The sequence below is a fragment of the Saccostrea echinata genome, unplaced genomic scaffold (genome assembly GCF_033153115.1).
Source record: "Saccostrea echinata isolate AGI-Se365-2 ecotype Australia unplaced genomic scaffold, CSIRO_AGI_Sech_v1 ptg000022l, whole genome shotgun sequence".
In the NCBI taxonomy this organism is placed as follows: Eukaryota; Metazoa; Mollusca; class Bivalvia; order Ostreida; family Ostreidae; genus Saccostrea; species Saccostrea echinata.
Window position 1 is genome coordinate 17,334,671 of NW_026889771.1, and position 23,104 is coordinate 17,357,774.

A 23,104-nucleotide genomic window follows, 5' to 3' on the forward strand; every position below is an offset into this window, starting at 1 on the left:
GGCATTGTGTATAGACAAGCAACAGGGCATGAACCACAGGTGTAGATAGGTGTTATCTTTTGTTTTGTTGAGTGTCCCAAGGGTGAAAAGGTGTGAATAAAATATTAGGGACAAAAATTTTATAGTAAACAAAGTGCACACTTTTGCCTATTATAATAACAGAAGGAATTTTCAATGAATTATAAAGAAATGGTTTTATGTTTCAAAAAACTATGATAAGAAAAGAAGTATGATATAAAACGGTTTATTCCCCGAACGTCTACTTGCTAAAACAACTATTTAATTATCACACTCAATTAAGAGGCCCTCTATGGGGTCCAGGTAGAGTTTACCTGTGTTACCTTGATTTAACAAAGTAGTCAAAATTACATGTAAATAATTTAATATTTACTGATAAAACTGTGTACTAAAGCACAGATTTATTGATTAAATACTTACTGAAGGCACTGAACAAATTTTTTTTCATATACCTGTACATGTAACAAATATTTTTATTTAAAATACATTTAAAAATCAAAAAAGAAACATATCTGCACAAGATATTTAAATTACCAAGTAACATGTGATGAATTATTTTCAAACATAACTTTTTTTTTTTACCTAACACTTGGTACTTGAAGCATCACTTACACCAAATTTTAACATTTTAAGCTTTGTTTAATCTATATTAATCTGATTAATCATGGAGAACTTTTTTCACACCACATTTGCAGGTCCATAGAATGAAAAGGGGGAGAGGGCATTTTTCTGATCATAGACTTTTCCTGTAGTATAGTCTATTCCTCTAGATCTAATATGTAAATTTTCATTTAGATGCTGCCCCCTCTTACTTTCTGTTGCTCTAAGGTCGAGCGCTGGCGAATTCCAGCTCGTACTTGAAAAAAAATTTACAAACAGTTAGAGAAAGTCCACCCCTCCCCACACACGAACACACAAAACAGGATTTTCAAGGATTTTTTTTAATTATTTTGATTTTACTTTGCCCTTTCCCCCACTGTTTAAACCATAGCTACCTCTTTGTTTGGAAGCAATATCTAAAGTTAGCACCGTTTTATTTACATCAAATTCAGACATGTTGTATCGTTTTTGAAAGAGGGGGGAGGGGCAAAATTTTTTTTGACAACTTATCTTTTAAAAATATTGTCCAAAACCCAATTTCCTTGGGGAGGGGTTTAAATTCAAAATAATTTTTTTCTTCAAATAATCGTATCTTGCGCTTCTTGATAGATTTTTACCAAAAATAAAATACATGTATATTGTGATTTGAGTTTTATGATGCAAACTAACAAAGATTTTGAAATTATTTATTGTTACAATATTTAAAATTAATGCTTTGAAATGGTGATTGAAACTAAATTAAAAAGTTATCCAAAGCAAAATTTATTTAGCTCATTTAAAGGTGCTTGGACACAGATTTGAAGTTAATATTTTTTCAAATTTTCTGTATAATTTCATGACTTGTATGTTGCTATAGCATTTCATACTAAAATATAATAAAAATCTTATTTCATCTCGAAGTTATTAAAACTTCTGTTTTCTGGACGCATTGGATTGACACATCCTTGTGCTTTCACATATTTTAATTTTATTCTTAATATTTAAGAAAAGTGGCAATTTTATTGCGTATTAATGAAAAATATTTAAACTATAACCCAGAAAATTCAGAGTAGAAATGTTCGAAAGCAAAATCCACTCACAGTATTGTAAGTCCGTGCTCAGTGGTGTGTGCAGAGTTTAACAATTGAACACACCCGGTGAATCGTAAACATTAACAATAACAGAGCTCGTGCCCTGTTTACAAAAACAGTTTACGTTTCACGGGTGTGTTCAATTTGTTAAACTCTGTACACATCATAGAGCATGGACTGACAATACTGGTGAGATGATTTTGCTTTCAAACATTTCTACTCTGAATTTTCTGGATTATAGATGTAATATTTTTCATTTATACATAACAAAATCGCTTCTTTTCTTAAATATTAAGGATAAAGTTAAAATTTTTGTAAGTGCAAAGATGTATTAATCAAACGCGTCCCGGAATTCGTAGTTCCAATAATTTTCAGATAAAATAAGTTTTTAATTATATTTGCGTGTGAATTATTATTGCAATATATAAGTCGTGATATTATACAGAAAATTTGAGAAAATATTAAGTTCAAATCTGTGTCTAAGCACCTTTAATGCTTATATTGAAAAGAAAAAATGACATATGATCGCTAGATTTTTCCTGTTTAAGAAAGAAAGCTACTTACATGTTCACGGAAATTTTATTTAACCGATCTTTAAGACATCTCCTCTGAAATATGGCTTAAGTATGGAAAGATTGATATTAGTTTAAATTAATTTTTATGAATTTTGGAGGCTTTTTTAGGAGAAAATGAAAAGATTGTTTTAATTGCAAATAAGATCCTTTAGAGTTTAAAGTTTGCTCTAAATAAATGGATAATATAAATATTTAATAAAAAATGTCAAGAAAAATCAGATAAGCTTTTCTTAATTAAAAATTATTTATGAGAATAAAACACATTATTTTTATTTTTATTTTTTAAACTAATGGATAAAATCTTCAAGATTTTTAGATTCCCCCTGAAAAAAAAAATCATGTAAAACAATATCTTTTATCCATGCTGAAACCATGTTTCAGAAGAAATGCCTTCAAGATCCAAAATTTATTGTTGCTGTAGAATTCCTCCTTCATTAAAAACAGGTAAAGCTAGTTCATAAATGATGTACCCCTTAGAGGGCCCCTTAATTGAGTGTGATAATTAGATGTTGGTTTAGTCCAGTTGACGTTCGGGGATCACACCTATAAAACTGGTATGATACTAAACGAATTGTACTGTAGTGACAAATGAGAATATATCACTGGCAAGTACACACAAGTAAATAGATCTACTTTTTAGCTCACCTGAGCTGAAAGCTGAAGTGAACTTTTCTAATCACATTTTGTCTGTAGTCCGTCTGTCTGTCTGTAAACTTTTCACATTTTCGACTTCTTCTCCAGAACAACTGGGCCAATTTCAACCAAACTTGCCACAAAGCATCCTTGGGTGAAGGGGATTCAAGTTTGTTCAAATGAAGGGCCATGCCCTCTTCCAAGGGGAGATAATAAAGAATTAGTGAAAAATTAATAGCATCTTTTAAAAATCTTCTTCTCAAGAACCACAGGACCATGAAAGATGAAACTCATGTGGAAGCATCCTCAGGTAGTGTAGGTTCAAGTTTGTTCAAATCATGAACCCCGGGGGTAGGGCGGGGCCACAATGGAGGATCAAAGTTTTACATAGAAATATATAGGAAAAACCTTTAAAAATCTTCTTCTCAAGAACAGCAAAGCCATGATGAGTCATATTTATATGGAAGCATCCTCAGGTAGTTTAGATTCAAGTTTGTTCAAATCATGACCCCTGGGGGTAGGGCGGGGCCACAGTGGAGGATCAAAGTTTTACATAGAAATATATAGGAAAAACCTTTAAAAATCTTCTTCTCAAGAACAGCAAAGCCATGATGAGTCATATTTATATGGAAGCATCCTCAGGTAGTGAAGATTCAAGTTTGTTCAAATCATGACCCTCGGGGGGGGGGGGGGGGGGCAATGGGGGATCAAAAGTTTTACATAAGAATATATAGAAAAAATATTTCTTCTCAAGAACAGAAAAGCTATGTTTAGTCATATTGATATGGAATTATCCTCAGGTAGTGTAGATTCAAGTTTGTTCAAATGATGACCCCTTGGATAGGGAGGAGCCACAATGGGGGATCAAATTTTTACAAAGGAATATATGGGAAATTTTTTTAAAAAATCTTTCAAGTACAACAAAGCCATTTGTTATATTGACATGGAAGCATCATCAGGTAGTTTAAAATTCAAGCCCCCCCCCCCCTCCCCCTGGTAATCTTTTCAATACTGAACTGATTTGTGCTTTTGCCTAGCCAATGTGTTCAGGTGAGCAATGTGGCCCATGGGCCTCTTGTTGATTTGATACTGAGTATCATACTATTTTGTTGATATCTGAGCATCTTATTTCTCTTACTTTTGGGCAGTTTGTCTTCATCCATCAGTTTATGAAATATGGAGATAACAAACAGTTATTTTGTTTTTATACTTTAATCTATGGATCCTTTACAGTGTTGTATTATACTCAGGTGATCATTAAGGCCCTTGGGCCTCTAGTTTTAAAAACAGTTCAATAGTGACATTAATTTGCAATAATGCTGTAGCTACAAGTATGTTAAGACCTAACCAGTTCATCACTGAAGCAAATTGCTTTTGCTATGTTATTTAATGAGTTTCAAGGGGCTTGGACACAGATTTGAAAAACTATTATAAATGTCATTGCTTTTAGAAAAATAAATGACCGATTTATGGAATGAATTACAAACACACATGTAATTCCGTACAAAAACAATTCCATGTAAATTGATAAAAAAAGAAATATTTTACAAAGGTCTGTGGATGTGTTGCATAAATATACAAGTATTCTAATATTTTCATACAATAATATACATGTGACATTTCTATTTTTAATGATGATTTATTAAGCAGAATACTATCTTAAGACACCCCCTTACCTATGATTATAATGGACAAGTTTATATAAAGAGGAATTCATATTATTAGGGCCCCGCTCTGCAGGCGCCCTATAGCGATCAGTCTGTCCGTCTGTCCATCCGTCCGTCCATCTGTCCATCCGAGATCTCTTGTCTGGAGCATATCTTCTCTCTCCTCGGCCCAATCTGGCTCATACTTCACCCACAGAGTGCCTTTGGGTAAAGGGTGTGCAGTGACCTTAAACCATGTTTCTGGGTCTAACGTTAAGGTCATAGCAGAATTATATCAAAAATCCTTGTCCGGAGCATATCTTCTCTCCCCTTGGTCCAGTGTGGCTCATACTTTACTCACAGAGTTCCACTGGTCAATGGATGTGCAGTCACCTTGAACAAAGTGTCTAGGTCAAGTGTCAAGGTCAAAAATAGCCTCTCTGTTTAAATTCTTGTCTGGAGCATATTTTCTCTCTCCGTGGCCCAATTTGGCTCATACTTCACCCACAGAGTTCCTTTGCGTAAAGGGTGTGCAGTGGCCTTGAACCATGTTTCTAGGACTAACGTTAAGGTCATAGCAGAATTATATGAAAAATCCTTGTCCGGAACATATCTTCTCTCCCCTTGGTCCAATGTGGCTCATACTTCACTCACAGAGTGCCACTGGTCAATGGATGTGCAGTGTTTCATATATATTTATATTTCATTTCATCATACAAATACTTTTCTAAAAGTTTTTTTTATTTTATTATTTTTTCAGACAACACATTCCTTAATAGTACACAAATGTTCCTCTTCAAAATAAACCCTTTTCAGCTACCTTACATTTTCATGTTCGTTGCTGAAAGTGGGGCCCTTTGAGATGGCCACCATCTCAATGATATCTAGTTTGTTATGGGTTTAAATTCATGAATTGATATTTAAATTATATGCTGTTGTAGTTTTGAATATATGTCTGGCTTTTGTGAAAGTTTTTTGACAGTCCCACCAAGTTCATGAGGCAAGACTATATTGACAATGTTTAAAACCTATTGTAGGAATGACAAATGCAGAAGTCCTACATCAAGTGGAACATGGATACAGAATGCCTTGCCCCCCAAATTGTCCCAAACCACTGTATGATATAATGCTGGAATGTTGGAGGAAAGAGGAGATGGAAAGACCAACATTTGAAACCTTGCAGTGGAAATTGGAAGAGTTCTTTACCATGGAGGGGACAGATTACAAGGAAGCATCCAGTGTTAAATAAAGTCCCACCTCTAAATAGTCATATTTTGCCTAACGTTGTCTGTGTTCATTGTAATTACATTATTAAAATGAGTGGACTTTTCTTACAAAGAGCTGTTGTGATCCACAAGGGAACGTGACAGAAATATCTTACTATATATTCGGCTTATTAATTTTACTAATCTGTGTTTGGTGAAACTTGGTGATGTTAATATTTTAAAGCCTACTTAGAGGAGTGAATTTTGTATAACTTTGTTGTTTTATCTAGTCAAAATTAATTCTTTCAAGGAACAGAGAGTACTGACTGCAATATTTCTGTTTCTTATGAAAAGTAAACAGTTGAAAAGACAGTTAAGCAAATATTAAGCTTTGAATTGCTTTTCAACTTCAATATTTTTGCAAAACAATTTTTTATAAGTTCACCTAAGCTGAAAGCTCAAGTGAGCTTTTCTGATATTTTTTGTCTGGCATACAACTGTCTGTCCCTCCTTCTGTCTGTCTGTCTGTCCATCTGTAACTTTTTACATTTTAAAATTTTTCTCCACCACTGGGCCAATTTTAAGCAAGCTTGCTACAAAGCTTGTTCAAGTTTCTTCAAATGAAGGACCACAACCTCTTTCAAGGGGAGGTAATTAAGAATAATTGAAAATTTAATGGCACCATTTTAACATCTCAAAAACCACTAGGCCAGAAAAGATTAAACCTAAGTGAAAGCTTTATTATATAGAGCAGATTCAAGTTTGTTCAAATCATGATGCCTGGGGGTAGGACAGAGCCACAGTAGGCAGTCAAAATACACAGAGATATAAAAGAAAAACTTTAAAAATGTTTAAAAGAACAGCAAAACTATGATAAGTCTTATCCATATGGAATCATCTTCAGGCAGTGTAGATTCAATTTTTTTTTTTAAATCACGGCCCCCAGGGTATAGAATTTGGCAACAAAGTAGGTGATCATAGTTTAACATAGGAATATACTGTGGAATCGCTAGATTTCATGGTGGTTCAATGTTCGTAGAATTCATCATGGATACCCTTCAACAAATTTACATCCTCAACAAATTAAAGTTTTTATAAGTAAACATTTTTATAGGAAAGATGTATAACAAAAAAGAGAATAATTTAAACTTCAATATTTATAAACAAATTGTTTCACACGTGTTTATACTTAGGTAAATGGTTGAATTAGGAAAAAAAAATAAATACCATATAAATTCAATGGAATTTTCAAATGTTATTTTTGAAATTAATTGTGTAAGTCTTGATCATAATTGCCCCATTTGTGAAAGCTGCTTTTGATCAGATCGCAGTTTCACTTTTCTGCGATTCGACACAGCTTTTCCGCGAAAAAATCCTGCTTTTAAGTGATGTTATACTGTTTCCACAATTATATTTTTTGCTTTTCCGCCACTTTTTTTCCGTACCTCTTCCTTTAGCCAAATAAACCCTGATAAACCCTGTTGCCCCTTGCTTACTACGGTTGTAATCCTGGATTTGCATATTTTATCTATGCTGCATAGACATTACCATTCTTTAAAACATTGACCTTTCTATATGTAAATCCATTGTATATTTGTTGCCGCGATTTGTTTTTAGCTCACCTGAGCTGAAAGCTCAGTGAGCTTTTCTGATCACCTGTTGTCTGTCGTCCGTCCATCTGTCTAAACTTTTCACGTTTTTATCTTCTTCTCAAGAACCACTGGGCCAATTTTAACCAAAGTTGGTATACAGCATCATTGTGTAAAGGAGAGTTTAAATTGTTAAAATGAAGGGGCCAAGCCCCCTTACAAGGGGAGATAATCAGGAAAAGACAAAAATATGGTGGGTTCATTAAAAAGTCTTTTTCTCAAGAACCACTGGGCCCGAAAAGGTGAAACTTAGGTAGATGCATGCTGGGGTAGTGTATATTCTTAATTGCTCAAATCATGACCCCCAGGGATAGGGTGGGCCCACAATAGGGAATCCAAGTTTTACATTGAAATATATAGGAAAAATCTTTAAAAATCTTCTCCTCAAGAACCACTGCGCCAGAAAAGCTGAAACTTATGTGGAGGAGGCTTTCTGAGGTAGAGTAGAATCTAAATTGTGCAAATCATGACCCCGAGGGGTAGGGTGAGGCCACAATAAGTATTATAAGGGGGAAATCTGATGAAGAACAGCAGGGCCAAAGTTACTCGGGTGAGCCTTGTGGCCCATGGGCCTCTTTTTTGTATGAACAATTTCCATAACGTCTAAAACCTATCAAGACCCAGTGTAAAATATGTGGTTCATTCAATTTTTATCACAGTGTGAATTAATACTCACTACCTAGTATAAAACTCTATGGGGGAAATACAGGTAAATATTGGCAGTTGTTTGATGTTTATTCCTAACCATGACCATTAAAAAAGAAAGGAGGTATTAAAAAAAGGAGATAACACATAACGTATAGTAAAAACCAATCGCGGAAAAGCAGTATGGAGTAATCCCAGAAAAGCAGACAGGTTGCGAAAATAAATTCATGGAAAAGCAGTTCAGCTGATCAGATTGTTTTGAGTATGGGTGTAATTACCCAATTAGCAAGTAGTGGTTTTTAATATTATCTGTACATTCTCATGGTCTTGTCCAGTTATTTTAACACTTAGATACCCTTGTATTCATAATGTGTGGCTATAGAGCGATACATACAGGCAACAGAAATAAATAAAAGTTTTAGGTTGATTTTCAATTTTTCAATTATATTGTATTTATGATGGGTAGAAAAAAACCTAGCATATTAATTAATGCAATCTTCTCTCAAGGTGAGATATAGGAACCACTCTGTCAGTGAAGATAAAAATTATATGAAAGATTCCTGATAAAGTGTAGATTTAAGGTTCTTCAAGTCAAGGTGGAAGATTTAGTTGTGCTGGTGAAATATTATTTAATTTACATATAACAGGGCCAAGGTGACTCAGGTGAGCATTGTGACCAATGAATCTTTAGATGCTTTTTAAATTTCAAAAATGACACTGATGTGATTAATGTACTTAGTGCAAAATATATCAGTAATTTTTTAAAACTTTGATATTTACAATTTTATGCCTCTTATTATTTTAGAATTTGTTTCTCTAATATTTTTACTCAAGTTGTTAGTTCAAATGAGCCTTTCTGATCATTGTGACCCATTGGGTCTTTATTATTCATACATCAATTTTACATTTCTTGGATATACAAATGCACATATTTTCATCTATAGTTTACAAGAATAAAGAAAGACTGTGGAATGTAGGTGGATAGAAATGTTCTGTAAATTTACTGGCGTGAATATCATGTTCTTTTGTTATGCTTTATTATATCTTAATACCTAAAAGTATCAATGCATATCAAGTCATGTAGCATATGTTTTAGTCCTTGTTTAAGGCTTCTGGTCAAAATTGTTGACTCTCATTGTCAGGATCTTCTCAAGAGCAGTATGCAAATTTCACCAAACTTAGCACAATGTTTCTTTGTGTGAAGAGGATTCACATTCTTTAAATAAAGGGTCATGCTTCTTTCAACGTGAGATAATCAAGGTCTAAATTCAAATGTGTTCAATAATGCCCCCCCTTAGAATGGGATCACTTTAGGGATAATTTTATACTTTCATTGGAATATATAGGGAAATATCTTTTTAATTTTCTAATTCTTAAGACCAGCAGGCCACAATTAGTCTATAATTTAATGATGCACCACCAAGCATTCTCAGGTAGTGCAGAATCCAGTTTGTTGAATTCATTACCCTCAGGGGTGGGGTGGGACCAAAAGAGGAATAAAGTTTTTGTAAGAATATATAAGAAGAAGTGTTTAAAGATTTCCTTTTCTGGAATAGTATGATTATGATAAGACATTTAAGCATCCTCATGTAGTGCGTATTAAAGATTATATAAAATGCAGATCCCCAAGGATAGGATGAGTCTGCAATAAGGTATGGAAATTTCACATTAGAACTTAAAAAAATCATTAAGAATCATCATTTCAAAAACAGCAGGGTCATGAGTGGTCATATTGATATGCTAGCATCCTCAGTTAGTGCACATAAGATTTTGTTTAATTCATAGCCCCAGGGGATAGGATTGGGCCATAAAAGAGGTTAAAAAATTTTCATTAGAATACAGAGGAATTTTTTTAAATCTGATAACAGCATGGCTATGGTGATTTAGTTGAGCACTGTGGCCCATGGGCCTTTTGTTCTATTTGACCAGAGCATATACAGATTCATCATACAGAAAATTGCAGACAGCCTTATAAACATGTCACAGTTATAAAAATAATTGATATATTTGTGTTCTTTTCTGTATTTTTTTTTTTGGCTTGTACAAGATGATTTTAGGTTGTGAGAATTTCAAGATTTAGGTTGTATTTAAACTTATTTTATTTTAAAAGTTGTGCCAAAAACAATTTAAAAGACAAAGAGATGTGAAATTTTGAATATCACATTTGCTGAACTTATCCAAGTTGTTTGAATTTTACATAATGTTTACTTTACAAAATGAATTGCATTTTAATTTTTTTTTCATTCTCCATGAAATACTTTGAATCATTTTCATGTGCTTTATCATAAATAGTTATACTGCTGTATCTCATGGTTTTCTGAAAGTAGAAGAAAACAATGTTTGCACCTTTTGTATGTATTTAATGATTGCTTTGCATATTTACTTGCATATATATGTGTATAGTTTCTAGCTCACCTGAGCCAAAGGTTGTTGGTTGATAGTCTATCTGTCTATCTGTATCATCTAAAAACTGGAATCTTATGCCATCTTCTCCAGTACCACAGGGCAATGTCAGTCAAACTTGCCACAAAACATCTTGATGAAAGAAAGATTAACACCCTCTTCCTAGGGGAGATAATTCATATTTGGTGAAAAGATTTTATTGTCATTTTTAAATCTTAAAAATAGGTATGCCAAAATAGATAAAAATTGTGTGCTGTTATATTCTGCAACTTGTTCAATTTCTGGACTCCGGGGCTGGGATGGACTGCAATATGGGTGAAAGTTTTATATAGGAATCAAAAGGGAATATCTTTAAAAATCTTCATTTCAAGAATTTATAGTGATATTTATGATATTGACATACACATAATCTTTTGACTTGTGTACATTTAAATCATGGAGTGATGAGGTTAAATTTTTTTGGAGCAGGTCCATTCCCAAGTAATTATAAGCTCTAACCTGGACCAACCTTGAACAGATATGTACAGGGATGTACACTATAAGACTTGCTTTGGATGGTGGATTTAACCTACATTATTGATGAGTGACCAGGTTGAAGTTTTGGATCAAGTCTTTTGTTAAGTAACTATAAACCCTACCTGGACCAAAGAGCAAGGGCCACTTAGGGCCTTTTTTGGTCCTGTTAATTTCTGAAAAATTGAAACTGCTCAGTTTTGCTTGACAATGCAGTATTTATCACTTGGACCCTTGGTGATCGTTTCTCTATTGAATATGACGTAATTTTCTCTCTAGTCAATCCATTATGATGTCATAAAATGCATCATTTTTAGCATATCCTGTAAACTCCTCTAAAACTGGCTTAAATTTGAAGTATTTTTTCAATATTTCATATGGAGCACTACCTCTGATCCAAAATATGCAATTACTTAATGAAAGATCTGTTTCTGAAGATCATGAAACATGCTTTAATTTTTGGATTGAGGGCTGTGCTCATATTTTAATTCTTTGCTGAAGGTAGTGAAATACGCCTGTTTTCTGCAAAATTCAAGAACACTGCATTTTCATAAAGCCTATTTTCTGATAACTGATTCTCAAAAAGAAATTTTGTCATAGGAAAAGGGAGCACTAAGTCTCTACTTAATTTTGACATATGAAATGGGACAGAGGGTGATAGTCAATTAATTGATATAAGGACAGGGCCATTTTATGCACAAAGTGAACTTAGCTCTTTGCATGGATAATGCACAAGGAATGGACACTACCAAACTCACTTTGAATGCTTTATCTGAAATGCATTTTTGGGTGTGCAAACGAGTTATTGTTTTTGGAGCAGGTCCATCCCAAAGTAAATATATGCCTATTACCTATACCAAACCTGCAAGGACAGTGCATTAAAGGATGCATAATAACCTACATGCTTTGTATGCTGACCTGACATATTTTCAAGATGAATGAATATCAGCCCTAGTCAAAACCAAGCTGACATGGATGAAGTATCTAGGGTTGGACACTACCAGATTTACTTTGATACTTTATCATACCTACATTTTCCAGATGAGTGATCAGAATAACATTTTCATGCAAGACCATTCCCAAGTAATAAGTTCTTCTAAAACCAAACTTGCATGGATATTAATCTCAGGTTTTCAGACTAATTAAAAAAATGGTATGAGATTTTGTCTTACCTAAAGATATTATTTGTTGAGTTGAGCTTTGTAATCTTTGATTTTCTGTGTATTATATAGCAGTATATTTGAGATCCTTGAATTTTTAAGATTAGCAGGGCCACAGTATGTAATATATTCAGGTTTGTTCAAATTGATGGTAAAATGGAAAGTAGGGGTAGTATAGGTTGAACTGTGTTCTATTCATCAAACGGGGGATAAGATGGGGCAGCAATATTTGGTTAAATCTGCATAAGGATAATTATAGTTAAAAGTCTATAATAAGCTCCTTCTAAACAACAGCAGATCAAAAAGCCATCTTAGTATCTAAGTATCTTCATGAAGTATATAGAGTAAAATTTGTTTAGTGTTTGGATTAAATTTTGACTAGTGTGGGTTCACAAAGAGGGTCAATATTCCTGTGTGGTAAAGCATTTGTTGAAATATGGCCCTGGCATTTGTCGAAATATGGCCCCTGAGGTGGAGTTGGGGCATGTAGGGGGAATATATATGTATATATGAAACTAAACTATGAAAACTTTTTAAAAAAAAAACCAGAAGAGTCATAAGTGAAATATCAGGAAGAAAATGGTGACTCAGGTGAGCTTTGATGCCCATAGTCATATTTTTTTTTGCACTGCAGGTTGTATTGTTGATTGTTAGGTTAGTTTTCATCCTCCAAATACATGTACATGTATTCTTTGCATTACCACTCTTTCTCAGATTATAGAGAACTATGTACTGTAACTATGGATAATTTATATCCCTTTCTGAGTGCACTGTATACTTGTCAGTACTTATTGTTGTGTGTAATGTCTAATAATAAAAGCTATTAAGTAGATGAGAGTTTTATTTCAGATATGCAAGTCACTTGGGTGACCTACTGTAAAACAGGTGCTCATAGATTCACCCATGGAGTCTCTATGAATTTTCAAAGCTTTAAATTTGCATCATTTTGTTGTGAAAATAAAAAAATAGTGTATGTATAATGATTATCACGTGATAAGAGTAAAATTTAAGAGACATCTATAACAAAGAAAGACAATCATAGCAAAAAAAAGCATTAAAGTTATTGATAGTCACTTTTTAAAAAGTCTGTAACATAAACCAAGCACATAGAGATTCGTTCTGATTCAGAAAATGAATGAAAATGTGGGTACAATTTAACAAAATAAAAGGTTTACATTGACACTGAATGCTCCATAGTTATGTCCTTTTAATTTGGTCCATTCCATCACCAAATTTTTTTCTTTCTCGAACGACAATTCCATTGCACTGAGTAGATACATCACATATGTTCGAAATATCTTAGCACCATTGTTTAGCAGGGATGGGGTAATTGATAAAAGTAATTGTAATTGAGTGTAATTACATTTTTCAAAGTAATTAGAAGTAATTTGTAATTGACCATTTTTTCAATTACATGTAATTGAATATAATTAATTTCAATGAAAAAATACCCTGTAATTTCAATTACTTTTCAATAACATTTCAATTACTTTACATAATACATTTTATTTGTATTTAATAAGAAAATATTTCCAACACAGTCACATTTTACAGGTTTTTTTTTTAATTTATTCAAAGAAGCCCTTCTGTTTTTCAAAATGTTAAACTCTTTTATATGTCAATAAATAAATTTGATATATTGCTGCTTGTTTATAAAAATATTTGTTTTATAATTATAATGCACATAAAGAATTAACACTAGTTTAATGTTTTTCAAAAATTTTGTTCTACTTCTCATTGGTATAAGCATGAAACATTTCAATTTTTTGTTGCTTGATTATCAAGAAAAGGGAAAAAAAATTAATTAATGTGTCATTAAGACCTGCCTTGTTACCCTTCAACACCCAGCTGTAAATTGCTATCAAAACAACCCTCCAAAATTTTATATAATTTTATACCATGCTTTGTTTAAATTAAAGATATGACCATTAGAGGTGATTTATTAAATACTATTAAGAATACTCTCCTATTTATATACTTCAAAGAAATAAATATTGAATCACTATTTAAAACAGATCTTTATTTACATATGCATTTGGTACCTAAAATAGTTATTACATAAAACAAGTATTTTTTGTCAACATTTGCAATTTAAGTTGTTTAGCTTGCCTACCTGTAGCTAAAATAATTTGAGAATATTTTATTGTTGATTCATAATTTCATAAAGGCAGTCAATTAATTGATAAATGTAAATGTAGGACTAGGTTTTATGTTGATGAAACACAAAAAACATGACAGACACATGACATTATTTATTTTAAATATTCCCCCTAGCTACCTTAAATTTACATGCATGTATTTGTTCTTCAAGATTTTTGAAAATGAAACAAAAGTAATTGAAATGTATTTAATTCTTTAAAGTAATTGAGAGTAATTAATTACATTTGTAAAAATCAATGTAATTGTAATTGCAAGTATTTGACAAAATTTTCAAAGTATGTGAAAGTATTTGATTACATTTCAAAGTAATTGACCCCAACCCTGATGTTTAGTGGTATCATTATAATATAGGAATCCTGTCCCAGCATGACAACTAACAGTTGTCTGTCCATGACTGTGTGGCTTTAATTGATCTGTTGTTCTTAGAATTAAAGACAGGCATTGACTGAGTGCCACGACTGGTTGTACATGTACTGTCTTCCTCAGGACTTTGCTTCCGCCTCTCCTGGTTGGCCCGTGCATCATGTAGGCGTTCGTGATGTCCTTATGTCCTATGTATGGGATTGTACGTGTTTTGTTGATATCAAGTACTGGTATTTTGCAAAGAACTATATATGGTTTGGGCCATTTTAGGTCCCCATTCAGAAAATGTTTATATTTACTTTGGGGAGTGATAAGGCAAGTGTGTTGTTTTAAAAATATATTTTAATTTGTTCAGGCATTTCTTTGCCATGAAAACTGTTGTCAAAAAAAACACCTTCAGACCTAAAAATCTGGCCCCTATTGTCATTGACAAATCTTTGATTAGCTCTTCTGAGCCAAAGGCTCAAAGAGCTAATGCTATGGCCATTTGTGCAGTGTGCGCACAAATATTCTTTTTAGAATATGGGCCATAACTCAACAACCCCTTGACCAATTATTGTCAAATTTTTCACAGGGTATCCTTGGCCCAAAGGCTCCCGTTTATTCTAAAACTAGGGTTGTGACCCTTAAACAAGTGGAATAATTAGGAAAATAGAAACAAAAGTACTGGTTGCTAAAAAAATCTTCTTCTCAAGACCCACTGGGCAGATTATCACCAAACCTACATAAAATGATGAGGATATGTTGTAGATTAAAATGTGCATGGGAAATCACCCTGGGGCAAAGGGCGTGGTCTCAAGGTCACTTCAAAGTTGACCAAAAATTACATTTTATTAAAATGTTGATATTTTGCTTACTATAAAAATTAGGATCATCAAATCTTATCAGCTGATGCATCTAAGGACCTCATATCATGTTGACTCAAAAGTAAGTCATGGTGACCTACTTCTTAAATTTTGTGGCTATTCTTTTTCAAAATGATTTAGAGGCATATTTTGAACAATTTAAGGCCTATGATCATAAAACTTTGTAAAGTTAACTGAAAAGTAGGTCACTGTGACCTACTTTTTAAATTTTGTGGCTATATTTAAATATTTAGGGTACTATTTGACTTAGAATCATCAAAATTTGTCAGTTGATGTATCTTGGGTCCACAGAGTAGGTCGACTGAAAAGTAGGTCACTGTGACCTACTTTCAATTTTTATGACTATAATTAAATATTTTGGGTACTAATTAGCTTAGAATCATCAAACTTTGTCAGTTGATGCATCTTGTGTCTTTGGAGTAAGTCGACTGAAAAGGAGGTCACTGTGACCTACTTTTGAAAATTTATGGCTTTAATTAAATATTTCAGGTACTAATTGGCTTAGAATCATCAAACTTTGTCAGTTGATGCATTTTGGGTCCTCGGAGTATGACAACTGAAAAGTAGGTCACCTTGACCTTCTTTTGAAATTTTATGGCTGTATTTAATATTTTTGGGCACTATTTGGCTTAGAATCATCAAAATTTGTCAGTTAATGTATCTTTGGTCCTGGGAGTAGGTCGACTGAAAAGTAGGTCACCGTGAACTTCTTTTCAAATTATATGACTTTAATTAAATATTTCAGGTACTAATTGGTTTAGAACCATCAAAATTTGTCAGTTGATGCATCATGGGTCTTCAGAGTAGGTCGACTGAAAAGTAGGTCACCGTGACCTACTTTTGAAAATTTATGGCTGTATTTAATATTTTTCGGGTACTATTTGGCTTAGAATCATTAAAATTTGTCAGTTGGTGCATCTTGGGTCCTCGGAGTGCGTCTACTGAAAAGTAGGTCACTTTGACCTACTTTTCAATTTATATGGCTATAAAGAAATATTTTTGGTACTAATTAGCTTAGAGCATCAAACTTTGTCAGTTGATGCATCTTGGGTCCTCAGAGTAAGTTGACTGAAATGTAGGTCATTGTGACCTACTTTTGAAATTTTACTGCTTTATTCAAATATTTTTAGGTACTAATTGACTTAGAATCACCAAACTTTGTCAGTTGATGCATCTTGGGTCCGCAGAGTTAGTCGACTGAAAAGGAGGTCACTGTGACCTATTTTTGAAATTTTATGGCGTTATTTAAATATATCAGGTACTAATCGGCTTAGAATCATCAAACTTTGTCAGTTGATGCATCTTGGGTCCTTAAAGTATGTCATCTGAAAAGTAGGTCACTGTCCTACTTTTGAAAGGGGGAGTTTCGATAAGGCCGCTCAGTGGCCCACTTTTTTTCATACAGATAAATTTCAATTTATTTTTTCAAACCTACTTCAGAATTCAAGATAAATATGTTACCTTTGGTTATTTATATTTCAAAAGTTAATATGAGATGAATTCACACCGTAGCTGATACATACTTAGATGTACCCTCAGATCCGTTAACATTAGGCTTATGGGAAAATATAAGAGGGTGGCATTTATAAATCGATGTTTAGAATATGAAGTGCATGAGGGACACTCACCTAAATTTGCTCAGTAATTATACATACTCTGCACACTAATTTCTTGAAACGAGATGAGTGTCGCGTGTGCACTTCATATCCAAGAATTGAAAATTGCATAAAATTTGCTTATCTAAAATTAGGAGCTCCTGGTTTCTTGATCTGACTGTTAAAATACTACGCCAAAAGTAGCATATTTTTTTAAATCAAAGAAGATTCTCGATTATATTAACAGTAGAAAACATTTTCGTATCCTATCTTCATTTCGATACTTTTTTTGGTCGCCAACATATAACGTTAACGTCACATTTTTAGCTCACCTCCTCGAAGTTGGGGGAACTTTTAATACCGTCGGCATCGGTGTTCCAGGTAAAAGTTTTGAAGCAGATTTTTTTTAAGTATAACTATGCCCTATATTAATCAGAGACACATGATCTAGCGTGTTTCCTTGTCACCAGTCAGGTTTCTGATGCTGGATTTTTAGCAAAAGAATGTCCAGATAAATGTTTTAAAAGCAGGTTTAAGTTTTTGGAGCAGAGCAAGCTGTAAGCACTTGTTCACCAGACTTGCTTCTTGATGCATCTACGGATGCACACTACTAGACTTGCTTCAGATGCTAGATATGACCTACATTTTCTTACTTAGTGAGCCGTTTAAAGATTTTGAAGCGGGTCTCATTCTTATGTAACTATAAGCTCTATCGTGACCAAACTTGCACTGATGATGCATCTAGGATTGTACACTACCAGACATGGTTCAGATGCTGGATCTTTCTTACATTTTCCGACTGACTGAACAAAAAATAAGTTTTAGAGCAAGTCCATTCTTTTAATTTATTTATCATGCATAGTTGTATTTTTGACTTTCTTGTAAATAGAAATCCACGCTCCAACATGCTAGAGAAGCGCTCACATATTTCCGTGTGGTTGATATAGGGAACGTGGATTGTCTGGATGTCAAGGCGTATATGCCTGCCTGATTAAGGATTAAACACATATCTTTGGCGTTTACACATGTATTTCGAACTGCGCTCTGGTCTAGCAAATCATATATAATGAATTCTAAAACTCTCTAAATGAGAAGTGACTAGAGTTGGTGAAGCAACTTAAGTATCTATGGAGAGTTGGGAATCGAGAGGAAATTAGTCCTGGCTGGGATTCTCTCAGTTATGCTAACATAATATAGATCTATGTGGGCAAATACTTCTAAGTTTCATAATGAAAAGGATACACTCAATGTATTATAGCTTTTTCCATCATTTGGCTATTCACATATTACGTATCATGATAAAATATTTTTGACTGTAATTAATATTATTCATATTATCAAATACATTGCAATATACTGAAGCCGGTAGGTGCTATGTAAAAAAAAAAATATCTGGCGGCCGCCAGATAAGTTTCTAGCGCCTGCCATTGAAATATCTGGCGGCCGCCAGATAAAATTGTAGTGTTTTTGCCAATCAAGTTGTAGCACCCAATGATGTACTTTAATGCACTTTATTGACAGAGGTACACAGACCAGATATTTTTGAAGGCGATGCTTAAAATCTCTGCCTTTAATGACATCTACAACTTCTGTTTGTAGTCAAATCTGGGAGTTATATGCCTTATTAGCAAAGATCAAATCTACACTTTATACAAAAATTCACTTCATAAGGTCTTCACCTCATAGTCTTTTGTGTAGAAGATCCATTCTAAATGTTTGCAGATATTGTTTCAAAGTAAAAAATAACAAAATAGAAAATGTGATTTGTGATTGTAAGTAACTGACCAAATCTTCATTAAGAATATTGAGATCTAATAAGTTCAAGACATGTCTCGTTCTTAGGTTGCCTTTGTTTTTGCAACCCGACATTTTTTTTCTCCTCTATAAATTCACATCAGTGATTTATCCTTTCAGAGAGCGTTTGCTCGGAGGAATCTGATTCTATAAAGCTAGACAATACTCAATTTCCTAATAAGTAAAAAGAGAAAGAAATAAAAGATATCAGTATGCGTGGGTCCTTGTACTCTGTAAGGTTAGATACAAATGATTGCCTTTAAACACAAAGATTATTGCGATTAAACACAAAGATTATTGCGATTAAACGCAAAAATATTATTGCGTTTAAACGCAAAAAAGTATTGCGTTTAATATTTCTTTCCCTAAACTGGCCTCAACGGGCTTCCGTATTACATGTATGTATATAAAGTTGCATTTATTTTTAATCTTTTTATCTCAAAACATTTCATTTAATTTCATTTTTATGATATTAAGGTATATTTTTATAAAACATGTAGTTTTATAACCTCTTTGATGAAAATGTATTGCATATATCTGTATATGACGTTTTTACGCTTACCTATCTCATGTCTACATATCTTTTAATTTGCATTTTTAATGTTAAATATTGATTATAAAGTTTATTTATAAACTGTCTATTAATTATTATGTTAAAACTTTCTATATATGTTTACGTATTATAAGTTAAATTCATCCTCTTTTAAAAAAAAATGTAACATTTAACGCACCAGAAAAATATCGCGCCTTAAAAAAACATTCGCATAAGCATGATAAGATAAATACCATTTTCCGTAAAAAAATTGTTGAAATTGGTTAATATATATCTTTATTCATATTTAGCCTATTTCATTTACGATTTTGACGGTTAAAAAAAATCAACTTTCCCCTATAAAAATGTCTACTCCAAAAATTATACGAAAGGGGGTATACTTAAATTTTCAATTATCACGTGACCGGAAAATGCGTAACATAAATTATTTTCATATTTTTAGGAAAATAAAGAGTTTTTCCACAAAATTTCAAAATTTCATTAAATTTCGCGAGGGGCCGAAAAACGGCCTTATCGAAACTCCCCCTTTTATGGTTATAATTTTAAAAATGTTTTAGGTATTAATTGGCTTAGAATCATCTAACTTAGTTGATGCATCTTGGGTCCTCAGAGAATGACAAGTGATAAGTAGGTCACCATGACCTACTCTCAGGTACTAATTGGCTTAGAATCGTCTTGGGTTCTCAGAGTGTTTCATCTAAAATGTAGGTCATGATGACCTACCTTTGGAATTTTAAGGCCTTATCTAAATATACAGGATACTTAGAGGCTTTAAGTAGAAGTGATAGGTTGTACAGTTTATCAGAAGAGCGATTTAAGGCCCTTGGGCCTCTTGTTCTGATACCAACTACAATGTCTTCAGTAAATGTCTATATTTATACTTTGGGATATGTCAAAGTAACTGCTTTACCAAAGAAATATATTTTAAATTGATCAGGCATTCCGTTGCCATGGTAACCATCTTCAAAAACATATTTCTTCATACCTTAAAATCTGGCTTTTATTGACATTTAACAAAGCTTTATTTTGGTAGCATCTATAATATCTTCAGCAAATGTCTATATTTATACTCTGGGATATGCTAAGGTGACTGTATTACTAAGGAAATGGATTTATATTTTAGAATGAAAAGCCATTCCGTTGCCATGGACACCATATTTAAAAACGTATACCTTCTGACCTGAAAATCTAGCTTCTATTGTCATTTAACAAACCTTTAATTGTGGTTGCATCTATAATTTCTTCAGTAAATATCTATATTTATACTTTAGGATATGTTAACGTAAGTGTACTGCTGAGAAAACATATTTTAAATTGATCAGACATTCCATTGCCATGGATACCATCTTTAAAAAATGATACCTTCAGACCTGAAAATCTAGCTATTATTGTCATTTAACAAAACTTTTACTGTTATAAAAACAATCGTTAATTTTGATATAGTCTCTATTCTCTTCGTTCCGATTTTTTGTTAAACTTTACATTTTTTTAGTAAAATGAAAAACATATTTAGATTTTTAACGAAAACTATATTTTGAGGGGGGGGGGGGGTTCATTACAGAAATCAACTTGTCCGTCTGACCATTAGTCTGTCCGTCAATGCAGTCATTTCCGACAATAACTTTGTAACTGAGAAACATTAGAAGCTTATATTCTACATGTACATGTATATATACATAGGATTTATGACCTGAATTAAGCTCTAACTTTGATTCAAGGTCAAATTCAACGTCACTGGCAAAAACATTGACTAATTTGCGTTGAATTCATAACTTAATAATAAAAAAAATTGGATGGATTCCCATGCTTCAATAAAGGTGAAGGTGGCTCATGAACATAACCCATGGTCATCTATAAAATTCAAGTCACTGGCAGAAAAAAATACGAGAAATGCAATTTATTGGTTTATATATGTTATCATTTAAAAGAGGAATTCAATAAGATTATCATTCAGCATTATATTGCAATATGAACATCATTAATATTGTGCATAGTACGATCATATTTGAGGTGCAGAAATAAAAAGTCAAACAAAAAGTCATTTTAAATACATATATTTTTTTGTAATATGTATTTTGCCTTTTCTATTTTAAGTAATACATAGAACACCTTTTAAAGGCTTGTACGCATTTTCATTTAGAGTTCTTACGGATCTCACTTTCGAATGATGGGTAGCAAAGAATTCATTATATCTTTAAATTGTTCTTTGGTTATACCAGTAAGAGTGAATTGGTTCTCAGAGGCTAACAGAGCTGGATAACAACAATTGGCGTGTTCCTCAGGCATGTGTGACACTTGAGCACCAGTACAATTTAGGAGTGGATGATTTTCCAGAGAAATAGACTTTGGGCTACTGAATATTATCCTGGTCAAATGTTCGAGAAAACCAAACTTTGTGTTGGGTTGACCAATCGTGTTGTGCTGGAGATGTACAATAGTTCGGTGCCTGAACAATCTCTTGTTCAACATATCGTCTGAATTGTTTGCCTGGCGTTTTGTGCCTCGAGTTCAGCTTGTATCGTCGATGGCATAAGCTCATAACTCCTCTTTGCAATTCTGGAAAAAAAAAGAATCTGATACAACAAAACTTGTATAAAAGGTAATAATATCGCCTTTCTTTTGTTGAACTATACCCATTTTTATAGGAAATTTTGAATCTGTGATTGCGCCAGGTATCGGGTGATCGAGTAAGTATTTCGTACAATATTTTGTTAAAAAAAAAGGCCTGATTGCAATTATGACTTTAAATAATTTCACATAAAAAAAAATGCAGAAGAAAACAATGCAAATACAACACAATACAAATACTAGTAACTGGCAATTCAAGAGATAAGAGATACATGTATATATACAAATTCAATAAATAGATGTTTATTGTCCCTTTCGATAATTTTCATTCATATTGAGATGCCACCACTTGTCGTTGGAGGGCTAAAAATTTAGTACTCGGCACTTACGGCCTTTTAGCAGTGAGGGTTCTATTTTGTGCCAGCACCTACTGCGACACAGGTCCTCGATTTCTACGGTCTCATCCGTTTCCAATTCCGCAGTAAGATTCGAACCCGCGACGTAAGGATCTCTTTACATGCGACTTTATCATGTCAATGAAGGCTCGAGCTACAGCTAGTCTGTGTCTCCATATGCGGAATTGGGACAAATTCTGTCCATTTCTTGAAGTAATCTTGAATCACCCAAATGTACTTACAGTCATTTAGGGTATTCCGAATCACCCCGCTTATCGCGACTCTCGATAATTTACCTTACCGCTGTACCTCGCACGACACATGCACACGTGTGACAACCAACCATTCATTATCAGCAAGGTCTCTACTTATTATATACAAGAAATAAGGAGTTAAACATAATGCGTTAATTAAAAAAATTAATAATTTAATTCATTTACTTGCTTTTCTTTTGAAGAAAATGCTCGTGAGAAACGTTGCATGCATGATATTTCTCATCGATGTCGTTGCGTTGTTGGTGGATGAAAAATGACATATTAGGTATTGATAGAACGGCGATTTTATAAGCTTCCGTAAGCATTAATTGTTTTTGATATTAAATGCAAGGGGTATGAAAGTAATGATTTGACAAAGCAAGAGCTAACAAGTCTATCCCGGGTCCCGGTATACACTTCATCAGTGTTGATCACTGTT

At 33.2% G+C, this 23,104-nt stretch overlaps 1 protein-coding gene across 1 annotated transcript in view; it reads left to right on the top strand.

The window, feature by feature from the left end:
* Positions 1-12,947, top strand: part of LOC133190568 (tyrosine-protein kinase Src42A-like) — a 74,235-nt gene extending 61,288 nt beyond the window's left edge. The window contains exon 8 of the mRNA XM_061326270.1: positions 5,580-12,947. Coding sequence (XP_061182254.1) covers positions 5,580-5,791 — 212 coding nt within the window. The 3' untranslated portion in view covers positions 5,792-12,947. The remainder of the gene's footprint in view (positions 1-5,579) is intronic.
* Positions 12,948-23,104: the final 10,157 nt, after the last annotated feature.